The sequence below is a fragment of the Lampetra planeri genome, chromosome 48 (assembly GCF_965212315.1).
Source record: "Lampetra planeri chromosome 48, kcLamPlan1.2.h2, whole genome shotgun sequence".
NCBI lineage: Eukaryota > Metazoa > Chordata > Hyperoartia > Petromyzontiformes > Petromyzontidae > Lampetra > Lampetra planeri.
This window is the reverse complement of record NC_136154.1, coordinates 6231373-6243596: the sequence shown is the minus strand read 5'-3', so window position 1 is coordinate 6243596 and position 12224 is coordinate 6231373. Positions and strand designations below refer to the sequence as shown.

The following is a 12224-nucleotide window of genomic DNA, read 5'->3' as shown; positions in this document are numbered from 1 at the left end:
CTGGGAGAGAGTAAGGCCACGCAGGGCGAAGGCTGGGGAGAGTGGCGAGATCGCCACACACACAGAGTACGGATAGGGCACCGTCGGCCAGCGGTGACCGACCCCGGAGAAGCGGGGAGCAGCGGTGAGGCTGCAGCGAGGGCAGCTGGGAGGCTGCACGAAGAGAACAGCAGCGGGACTGCTTCGGAGAAGAGAGAGCAGCGGTGGGGCTGCAGCGAGGGCAGCTGGAGAGGCTGCACGAGGAGATTAGCAGTGAGGCTGCTACGGGACAGAGAAAGAGCCGTGTGGGAAAAGTATACGAACCCGAATAAAGGACACCAAGCCAGATACCGTGGTCGAGTCCTTTATTACACATGGCGCATTTGGATAGAACTGGGCACATGGGCCATGGACCATTTGGTTGCAGACCACATAGAAAAAGGGCAGGGTCTGGATGGGGGTGAGATAGCTCAGCACTGATAAATGTGTCAATGTGACTTGCATCAATTGTTTCCCTCATCCATAGCGAAATGTGAGCACGAGGTGGACGACGTTTTTGCCACCCAATGGTGTGCAAGCTACTGTTTGTCTATCCAAAGACGCCACCTTCGTTAGTCATAATAAGCATCTCATAAACTTCGAGTTTTTAGACCCTAGCTAACATGTCATGTCTGTCTGGTGGCTTTTGGATTGGATAAAGGTAAACCTGCAACTCCTTTCATTTGAGATTGCAAGTGAAGGTGATGAATCACGAAGGAATAGAAGTTTCTTTAGAGACAGTTTTGTGAGGATGTCTTTGTCCTGCAGCTTTGTAATTGGAGGAATCTTGACGTGGTACCCATCTTGGCCTTGCGACAGGAAAATGTGTTATTGTAGGGCATCGTATGCTCTTTCAGTGTCAGGAAATTGTGCGATGGTGTTTTCTTGGTATGGAAGAACAATGTCTCTCTCACAATGTTCCTCACCCACCGTAAGAAAGCAAGGTCAACAATATTTGGGGCATTGAACCTCCCTGCGTGCTCCCCGCTTAGGTGGAAAGGTGCGGTACGGAAAAATTTAAATGGGTGATATTCCCACGAATGTCACAAAACGATAGACGAAATTCAATGGGCTGTAGCTAAAAAAGTCCAACGTATTTAGCAGTATAACATATTAATCGGCAACGCAGTACTACAAATCAGTAAATATCGTGACGTGCGCAATCGAAACAATAGAAATGCATTGAAGAAATAAGATGAAATACGTTTACATTAAAGAGCAGCAGTACGTACAGGTAAGTTGAGAAGCAGACGACAGTCTAGATTATAGACTGGCAGTACGCCGACTCAATGACACAAGCATTGCTACAGTCGACATAAAAAGCTGTCAATACGGTCAGCAGCTGAAAAAGCAGGATACAGTCGACATGAAAGGCTGGCAGTACACTGAGTGAGGTAAAGAAGCAGGCAACAGATTATAGACTGGCATACTCAATGCCCAAAAGCAAAATTAGCAGTGTAGATAACATGTAGTTTTTGCGACCAATATTATTTATAATAAACATTTTTGGGTCAGATCGCGTTATTATTTATGTGTCATAACCCTCCACCACCCGACACGGCCAATCAGCAAAAAAGACAAAAAGTTCACCATGGGAACCTCATTTGCCAGTAAAAATATGATAATTGTTTTTTTACCCTTCTATCGGGCAACAAAACTGACACCTTTTTACAAGGAGTCATGTTTGCATAGACCACAATACCTGCAGTCATAATACAAGCAAAAGACATAACTCTGATAATGTGCACTGGCCTTGAAGTTGATTGGTCCACACCCGAGACAGCTTTCCTTAGAGCCTAGTCTCACATGGGTTGGACCAGATGACGCCAAAAGGCAAAAAGTTCCCTACTTCAGCCCACCGGTGTGTTGAAGAGTGAATCCACAACATTTACAATTTTTGAGTAGTACGACTTTTCGCTAGTAATTACATCCAGCATCATCGGGCAATTCGCCAGAATCGTGCCAATGCACCGAAGTTAATTAACGAGCAGGCAGCAGGCAACAGCACGGACTGGCAGTGCACCGTCTCAGCTTCATAGAAACACAGCTAAACAAGAACATATTTAGCAACCAAATAGTGCAATATTAGTTTTCAACACACAAACATTTTTATTGTAATATTTGGCAACTTATTTGTTTCATAATAGTAAACAATAAACCTGAGTTTTTAGCGAAAGATTAAATAAAATTGTACTTCACATTGCCGTGGTGAGGCCTAGTCCAATGCAGAGCCCGCGGCCTCGCCGAGATTGCCAAGCCGGAGGAGGTGACACATTGCCAGGCTGGGGGCTGGGCCGCTCTCCCCACCCGCACTGCAATAATGCCATCTAAGTGCTCTAATATTAATATCTACGGACTTTATAGCAGTAACTGCATTGTGTGTATATTTTTTAAGCATTGTTAACGCGAATGAGATTTGTATCGATCGTGTGTGCGTTGCTAGGAGTGCAATTGCGTGAACACAGACAGACAAAAATGACATTTATATATAACGCACTACTTTAACTGTGATGAACGCTGCACTGTCATTTTCATGCAGGGGGCGCTGTAAACCTACGTGCCCCCTGCATGAACGACGGAGGCGCAAGGACAGACGTTCGATCACGTTGGAATCGATCTGCAGACGGCGGTCTTCTCGCACGGCCAACTCTGTCACCTTACCTCGATTCCACGATCCCAACCAGGTGAAAGTCTGCATCGAACCGAACCCCCCGGCAAGGCCATTTACCTCACGACGAGACAAAATTCACACCAAATGTCGTTTTCAATTAAGTCTTACAGATGTAAAATGATATAAGCTTTTAATGAATACAATTATCTATTTAAAAAATAACAGTTCAAAGATGTTTCATTTTAAAACTTCAAAACGGAGCATCGGGAGTTTGCGTGGATGCGTCGTTCGTGTGCAATTTTTTTCGTGACTTTCCTGGCCGAAAGCCGTAAATGGTTGAGGGGCACCACAGGCCGTCCGGCTTGCTTCAACCCATGGTTGTGAACATCCAGACGTTAATCGGCAAGGACCATTTCTTGTCCAAGTTCGCCAACATATATGACATGAAGCAAAATTATGAGTGTTGTTGTGGAGAATGTATCTACTAGATGTGCTCTGCCTTGTAACCAAATACAAATCTGTACCAAAAATGCATTTCAAATATGCTCTTAAAATTACCTCCTTGCAATGAAGCAGATCAGCAGACACGACATCTTTCATTTATCGATTTCTCCACGAAACAAAGGAATGTTTTAAACAAACTAGAACTAGCACAGACTTCTGGGAGTGCACCATTGATTCAGTGCAAGCCACCTGTGCACCCCGATTGGTGCACAGAGTCTCAACAGCAGCCGGTGTTGCTTCAACCGATAGTTACGGACATCCAGACGTTAATCAGCAAGGAGCATTTCTAGTCCGAGTTAAACAACATCTACGTCAACACGTAATGCAAAATTATAATTCGTGTTGTAGAGAATGAATCTCCTCTACATGTAACTTTTGAGTGGTATTCCTTGTAACTGATGAACAATCCAAATGTGCTCCCTATTTCAAAGACAATGAGTTGCTCCAGAGGGAGATGCTTCCTGAAAACACTAAAGTGCCCTTTGACCTGTATCACAAGAACAAGGAGTCTCACCTGAGTTATCTGTACAGGTTACTTCCAAAAACACACACTGTGTCCTAACATGACTTATTCAATGTTTGACCCTTATAGACAAAATGGTACATGTACGCACACAATCAGACAAGTATTCATTCAAAATTAGTGACAGGCATATTAACAAAATTGAATTACTGCACTGAAATATACTGCATTAGGTTACATCGTATTAACAAGATAAACAAAAAACAATGTCTGCTTAACAGTGTATATACAACGTACTATTGCGCCATTCAAAACAAGTAGGCCATTGCATGTTTAATGTAGCAAATTCTAAAAACATTACCTACAAATTCCACAACCAAGATGCCACATCAACCATCACCCCCTACTGACAGGCTCTTGTCCATATGTAGTTCCGTGCAGGGCCACCACCTTGTGCCACACAAGGGCAGCTGCTACTTGGGGATGTTTCGAGTGTTTGAAATGAGATACGATACAAAACTCCAAGTTGTCGAGGCGATTAAAGCAAGCACCATATAAATGCAATTCATAACATAGTGAATGCGTGGGAGCTTTTTGGCTCCCGCTCCTGGTTAGAGATCAATGCAACCCACAGGTCCACAAAGACATGGCCGCTCTTACCCTGCAGGGTGAACCTAGGAATTGAGTGTTCAACTTCACATTCTCGTCATTCAAGGCCTGTGACAAAGGTGCATCTATTGGAGCGATATTGTCTCTGGCTTACACATCTACCGGGTCTCCATTTGACTTTGTATTGTCTCGGAGGAAGTCCACCCACACCTCCACTTCCACAAACTGCTGAGAGTTGCCTCGCTCTGCTTCACAGTCAGAATTCTCCTCCTGCTTCACGTTGCCTCTATCGATGTGGAGGTCAGATTTTGGAGTTGACTCTTCATCTTCACATTTTACCTTCACTTCTTCGCTCTTCACCATCACTTCTTCACATTTCACCTTCACCTCCTCATATTTCACCTTGACACCTTTAAAAGCGTCCAAGCTGGGATTTTCTTCCGGTTCTTGTTTCATGAGGGATGGGCTCATTACGGCACTTTGACTTTCACAAGCTGATATCAGACTCCGCTCCTTGTGGATATTATGATGCTTGTGTGTTCTCTGGTGTTTTTTAAGAGTCGATGAACTTGCAAACGCCTTCCCACACACACTGCACTTGCAGGGTTTCTCTCCCGTGTGTGTTCTCTGGTGTGGTACAAGAGCAGATGACTGTGCAAACGCCTTCCCACACACACTGCACTTGAAGGGTTTCTCTCCCGTGTGTGTTCTCTGGTGTGCTACAAGAGCAGATGACATTGCAAACGCCTTCCCACACACACTGCACTTGAAGGGTTTCTCTCCCGAGTGTGTTCTCTGGTGTGCTACAAGAGCAGATAACTGTGTAAACGCCTTCCCACACACACTGCATTTGAAGGGTTTTTCTCCCGTGTGTGTTCTCTTGTGTGTTGCAAGAGTAGATGAAAGTGCAAACGCCTTCCCACACACACTGCACTTGAAGGGTTTCTCTCCCGTGTGTGTTCTCTGGTGTTTTACACGATGAGATGAATCTAAAAACGCCTTTCCACACACACTGCACTTGAAGGGTTTTTCTCCCGTGTGTGTTCTCTGGTGTGTTACAAGAGTATATAATTGTGCAAACGCCTGCCCACACACACTGCACTTGAAGGGTTTTTCTCCCGTGTGTGTTCTCTGGTGTTTTACAAGAGTAGATGACTTTGTAAACGCCTTCCCACACACACTGCACTTGAAGGGTTTCTCTCCCGTGTGTGTTCTCTGGTGTTCTACAAGAACATATGACTGTGCAAACGCCTTCCCACACACACTGCACTTGAAGGGTTTTTCTCCCGTGTGTGTTCTCTGGTGTGTTGCAAGAGTAGATGAAAGTGCAAACGCCTTCCCACATACACTGCACTTGAAGGGTTTCTCTCCCGTGTGTGTTCTCTGGTGTTTTACAAGATGAGCTGAATCTGAAAACGCCTTCCCACACACACTGCACTTGCAGGGTTTCTCTCCCGTGTGTGTTCTCTGGTGTTCTACAAGAGTAGATGACTTTGCAAACGACTTCCCACACACACTGCACTTGAAGGGTTTCTCTCCCGTGTGTGTTCTCTGGTGTACTACAAGAGCAGATGACTTTGCAAACGCCTTCCCACATACACTGCACTTGAAGGGTTTCTCTCCCGTGTGTGTTCTCTGGTGTGCTACAAGAGTAGATGAATCTGAAAACGCCTTCCCACACACACTGCACTTGCAGGGTTTCTCTCCCGTGTGTGTTCTCTGGTGTGGTACAAGAGCAGATGACTTTGCAAACGCCTTCCCACACACACTGCACTTGAAGGGTTTCTCTCCCGTGTGTGTTCTCTGGTGTGCTACAAGAGCAGATGACATTGCAAATGCCTTCCCACACACACTGCACTTGAAGGGTTTCTCTCCCGAGTGTGTTCTCTGGTGTGCTACAAGAGCAGATAACTGTGCAAACGCCTTCCCACACACACTGCATTTGAAGGGTTTTTCTCCCGTGTGTGTTCTCTTGTGTGTTGCAAGAGTAGATGAAAGTGCAAACGCCTTCCCACACACACTGCACTTGAAGGGTTTCTCTCCCGTGTGTGTTCTCTGGTGTTTTACAAGATCTGATGAATCTGAAAACGCCTTCCCACACACACTGCACTTGAAGGGTTTTTCTCCCGTGTGTGTTCTCTGGTGTGTTACAAGAGTATATAATTGTGCAAACGCCTTCCCACACACACTGCACTTGAAGGGTTTTTCTCCCGTGTGTGTTCTCTGGTGTTTTACAAGAGTAGATGACTTTGCAAACGCCTTCCCACACACACTGCACTTGAAGGGTTTTTCTCCCGTGTGTGTTCTCTGGTGTGTTGCAAGAGTAGATGAAAGTGCAAACGCCTTCCCACACACACTGCACTTGAAGGGTTTCTCTCCCATGTGTGTTCTCTGGTGCTGTGTCAAATGTTCAGGACAATTCGTGCTGTATGAACACCGGTCGCATTGTTGCCTTGTCGGACCGAGCTGCGCCGAGTGCCTTTGCTCCATCAGACCAATTCTGCAGAGAAAAGTACAGAGGAAGCGTCAGTTGCAGACAGAAAACAAAATATCTACACGTCAGTAGAGGCACAGAGAAATGCATATACACAGTCACACGTGACTTACACGTCTATACTTATTTATATATTCATGATATAGTGAAAAAGCTTCCAAAATTCATCACGCGGGCTGTTATGGCACACAATGAGAGGGCAAATGGTCACAAATTTCGGCTGTCTGGCTACAAAAGGAATATTTATGAAAGCTAAATTCAGTTGACATAGCAAAAGGTGTTGAAAATAATACTATTTGTGTTATGCAGAAATTCATAAATTCATGTTCAATCGCAACTTAGAGGTGTGTTGTATATAGACCTTTTCCAAAAATATATATTAAGAATAATTCGACCCATTTTTTTCCTTAAATAATTAATAAATGAAACCAACACTCAACTCCGCTACCCCTCAAGCCACACCAAGCATCTGGAGGTCATTAAACAACAAACTTCGGGGCAAAGAGGGGTTCGCGACTATCTGGAAATCTCCAGGCTGGCAGATGACCATATGACATGACCTCCCCGGACGTTTTGGACAGTTCACAAACAAATCTCCAGAGCACATAGCAGAGACAAACGGACGTTACAACTCACATTTTCTTTCACGGCAAAAGTTTGAAACTCGTCAAAAAGAACAAATCGACGTTATAGACTGCAGTCTATACGAGCGGCTTTATACTGGTAGGAACGAAGTGGACCAGACACCAATAGATTATATCGTCCGTCCGTTTGTCCATTTGTCCGTCCGTCCGTGTAGCAACATCGCCCCCTACTGCAAACACTTGGCATGACCCTACAAAAACCTTGAGACTCAGTGACGCTATCCTGGCTAAACAAGTGTAACATTCCCTTATAATTCCCTCAGATAGCTTTTAATTAAAACATTTAAATTAATGAGGCTTTCCTGGCTAAACACGTGTAACATTCCTTATAATTCCCTGAGATAACTTTTAATTAAAACTTTTAAATTAAATAAAAAAACTCACAGCGCCCTAAAGCCTACAGCTAGGCCTAAAGCCTAGAACTAGGCCTGAAACTCTCCCTTTGTATCGTACCCCCGCGTGTGTGAAAGGGAGTTAATGTTTCACAATGTTACATTCCCTGATTTTTTTAAATAGAAACATTTAAATTTCAAGCTTTTACATTAATAATTAAAACATTTAAATTAAATATTAACTCACAGCGACCTAAAGCCTACAGCTAGGCCTAAAGCCTAGAAATAGGCCTCAAAGTCTCCCTTCGTATCGTCCGATTAGGTGTAGCAACATCGCCCCCTACTGCAAACACTTGGCAGGACCCTACAAAAACCTACAGTGGGGCTTTCCTGGCTAAACAAGTGTAATAATACATTATGTTTATATTCTTTGATATTCGTTCCTACCAGCCCACCCCGCAGGGTCCTGTTTATTATTTATTTTATTTCACCGTTATTCAACTCGTATATCATTTTGTATTGTATCTTTCTATCCATGTAACTTCACCAAGAGAACCAAGGAATGTGCATTCTGGTAGACAAGAAAGTGAGCGCTTGGTTATATCTCCAGCCTCGGGATATCAAAATATAACTCAAAATAAAACACCGATCCCTGGTGACACAGACTTACAACAAAGCTTGGCAAAACCCTCGGAATAATGGTAACAACGAGGGGCATTACGAATCTTGGTTAAACATGAACCAAATAATAACCACGAGATATTAGACCCGGGGTAACTCATAAGAGGTACAAGAAATAGGTCCAACACACACAAGACCAGATAATATGTATTCCATGGAATCAAAGCCTCCCCGGCCACCTTTGTCTTCCAACAATTTGACACAAACACATGGCAGCCACAATTACGTATGAAGGGTGTCTGGCCTTGAGCTAACAAACACAACGAAGGGGGGGGATGCCAACAAGCATAAACTTAGACGGAAAACAGCCCGTCCGGGGTCATCAAGGGAAGGGGGGGGGGGCATTCAGGCGCGGCCGCGGAGAGAGGACGGTGACAGAGGGCATCTGTTTTTTTTCTCTCGCAAGAGACGCACAGAGAGGGGAGGGAATTTCAGATATAACGAACGACACAGATCATGCAATTCAGTCTTGCAAAGGGGCAAACTCCGGGGCATGGCCTCGAGATCAACCATGGGTGTCGTGTCTCGTGGAGCGAAGGGACGATGTGTGTTAAGAGCTGAGTTCGGCATGAACTGACAGAGTATCGCTGAAAGTTTATTCTACATTCATCCTGATGTTTTGAGTCGCCTGTGGAATCGAGGGTTTGCGATAAGTTGTATTGTACCAAGCTATCAGAGTTGCGTAAGAGGTGTGCTAATACAATTTACAAGTTTTGAGAGTCAGTGATCCAGCCAGCGACGAGCAGCTCACAGCAGCAGCCCTCTTAGAAGAAGGGTGGAGAGCACGAAAGTTGAGCAACGACAAGGCGAAGCCCGGAAGTGAGGGCGGGAGAGGTAACACAATGCCAGTGCAAAACTGGCAGCTGCACGCCAAGGGCGAAAGCAAGGAGAGAGAAAGGAGAGAGCACGGAGCAGTGGAAAGAGCCTGAGCCAGCGCAGCCCTGAAGTAAGGGCGGGTGTCCGTGTGAAGCTGGCAGCTGCACGATCAAGGAGAGAGCACGGAGCAGTGGAAAGAGCCTGACCAGCCGCCCGTGAGCAAGAGTGTCAGCGCCAGCGAGAGCGCCGTGGGTTCGACCCACACACACACCGACCAGCACCAGCTGGGAACCAATGCCAGAGTGAGGAGCGGCGACCAGCAGACAAGCTGCGCACGCTATCTGATGACGGAATCATCGCACACCGCCGACGGCGAGCATCACGCCAACTCAACCAGCAGTGAAGAGAGCTGCAACGCCAAGAGGAAGAGTGCCGTGTGTTTAATACACACACACACGTACACACAGCTACACACACACACACGTACACACAGCTACACACACACACACGTACACACAGCTACACACACGTACACACAGCTACACACACACACACACACAGCTACACACACACACGTACACACAGCTACACACACACACACACGTACACACAGCTACACACACACACACACGTACACACAGCTACACACACACACCTACACACACACACACACGTACACACAGCTACACACACACACACACGTACACACAGCTACACACACACACGTACACACAGCTACACACACACACACACGTACACACAGCTACACACACACACACACGTACACACAGCTACACACACACACACACGTACACACAGCTACACACACACACACACGTACACACAGCTACACACACACAGCTACACACAGGTACACACAGCTACACACACACGTACACACAGCTACACACACACACACACAGCTACACACACGTACACACAGCTACACACACGTACACACAGCTACACACACACACGCCGTCCCAGCGGCCCTGCTGGGAATCCCGAGGTATTTTCAGCACAAGGAACGCCGTACCGCGTAATCCGCCAAGTCAACAAGTGGAAAAGAAGACGCACGCACACAACACGCATATCGGGACGAATAAGATCAAAGCATTTACTGCCCATTGAGTTACGTGGATACGGTCGTTCAGAAGTATTTTTGTCATTCCTTTTCGATGATTGCATAATCTTGCCAATGAATTAATTGACGTATACTTTTGCTTTCGGGAAATGTTTTTTTATTGCCGTTCGTAGGAATATCGTCGCATGCATGTTTAAGGACGTTTTCCTATCGCCGTATATGCTCGCGTTACTCTGAGGAATTAATCGAATGTTCTGTTACCCAGTAAACAACGTAATCATTGAGGGTTAAATGTACGGATCAATGAGAACATCTCCAGGGGTACTGTGTTGACAATTCCAAGCATAAGAGTTCGAATATTAAAGTTTTATGTTATTGGTTAGAAATTTAAATTTCTTAACACAAAAGAGTCCGAGTGGTGCCTTCCTAAGTTCATGCGTAATGATCTCAATTATGAGAACTGTATCCTGCGGTGAGATTTGAATTTGGAGACACGAAGACACAATCAGTAAATGTTAAAACGAGACTAATTGTATTATCCCAAGTGATAATACGACCCTAGACAACGAAGATAAGCGTAATTATCATAACTGCAAACATTAGCATAATTGCATACAGTTGCATAACTTAATAGGATCACCTCCCTAATTAGCATAATTTCTGATAATTACACATTTTTCCTATTTACATTTAATTTTTATTATTTTTAATTAATTTTTCAAGGCCCAACATATACAACAGGTGTGAAGCCAGACAGGCTCACGATGTCCTTGAATGCTGGGATGAACAGATCTGACTTCACCTGCATGTGTGTGCTGTGTTAACTTCTTGACTGTTTCCATTCTTACAAAGAGCTCCAGAGGAAAACAAAAAACAAACTACAGCTTTGATATAACCTCCCTGTTCAATAGAGTTAATAGACTTTACTGCAAACACAAACTTTACACTGTCACACACTGGCATGGCTCACAGGTGGTGGTGTATTAATGCTTCCTTACTCCACCAAGAAATTCATTGAGGATCAATCAACATCGCCGAGGCTGCGTCTCTCTCCCCGTGGTGTTAACTACCTCTCCTGGTATACAGGAAGTCGTGAGTTCGATCCCGACCCTGACCCCCGGTTGTCCCCATCTCGACATGCAGAGAGTGAACACCACCACACGTCTAGAGTGAACACCACCACACGTCTAGAGTGAACACCGCCACGCGTCTAGAGTGAACACCGCCACGCGTCTAGAGTGAACACCGCCACGTGTCTAGAGTGAACACTGCCACGCTGTTGACGAGCCTCACCTTGTTGTTGTTGTGGGCAGGTCGCTTCTGAAAACAAGCGCGGTATAGCAGCTCAAGCGGGCTTGGCCTGGAATAAAAAAAGAAAAACTAAGAATATTAAAAGTAAAACAAAGTTACAAAGTGGCGAGCCGTGTGAAGACAAATTAAACTTGAGCGAGAGAATTGAAGCAAACGCGATCAGGCGAGGGCAGGAGGCAAGGCCCCGCGTTGTAAAATTCCAACTTGGACATCGCTTCCATGCTCGCTGCTACTCAAATAACATCCCTACGAGAGAGAGAGCGAGGCTCTACCTCGGTAAACAACAACCACCACAACAACAACAACCACAACAACAACAACCACCACAACAACCGCGATGAGAATTTCTCACCTCGGATTTTAGGGCGAGCGCTGAGCGGCAACTTCCTGTTACATCGTGACGTCACGAGGCAGGAGGTGACATGACGTCACTTGCAAGAAAAGACACTCTCCTCCCACAACGAGCGGCTCTGTAACTTAAATAAATTATGTTAATGAGCCGCCAGTCACCGGGCGTAGCTTTGCCCAAATAAGGATTGGCACTGGAACAGATATCGGCAGCGGCCGAGCGGAGGTGACGTCACGCTCAAGAGCGCGTGAGTTGGGTGGGGTGAATACCTTGGTGACATGACGTCACTAGCGAGGCACACCTCCCCC

At 45.6% G+C, this 12224-nt stretch overlaps 1 protein-coding gene across 1 annotated transcript; it reads right to left on the bottom strand.

Moving 5' to 3' along the window:
• Window positions 1-2779: 2779 nt before the first annotated feature.
• Window positions 2780-11983, bottom strand: LOC144733609 (uncharacterized). Its single transcript, XM_078615627.1, has 3 exons — window positions 11920-11983; window positions 11550-11616; window positions 2780-6705 (listed from the first exon to the last, which is right to left on the bottom strand). The coding sequence occupies exon 3, from the start codon at window positions 6693-6695 to the stop codon at window positions 4356-4358; it is 2340 nt and encodes a 779-aa protein (XP_078471753.1). The 5' UTR covers window positions 6696-6705; window positions 11550-11616; window positions 11920-11983; the 3' UTR covers window positions 2780-4355.
• Window positions 11984-12224: the final 241 nt, after the last annotated feature.

Excerpts from the sequence above, each read along its gene's own strand:
- LOC144733609 (XM_078615627.1), bottom strand. The coding sequence starts at position 6,695 with ATGGAGCAAAGGCACTCGGCGCAGCTCGGTCCGACAAGGCAACAATGC.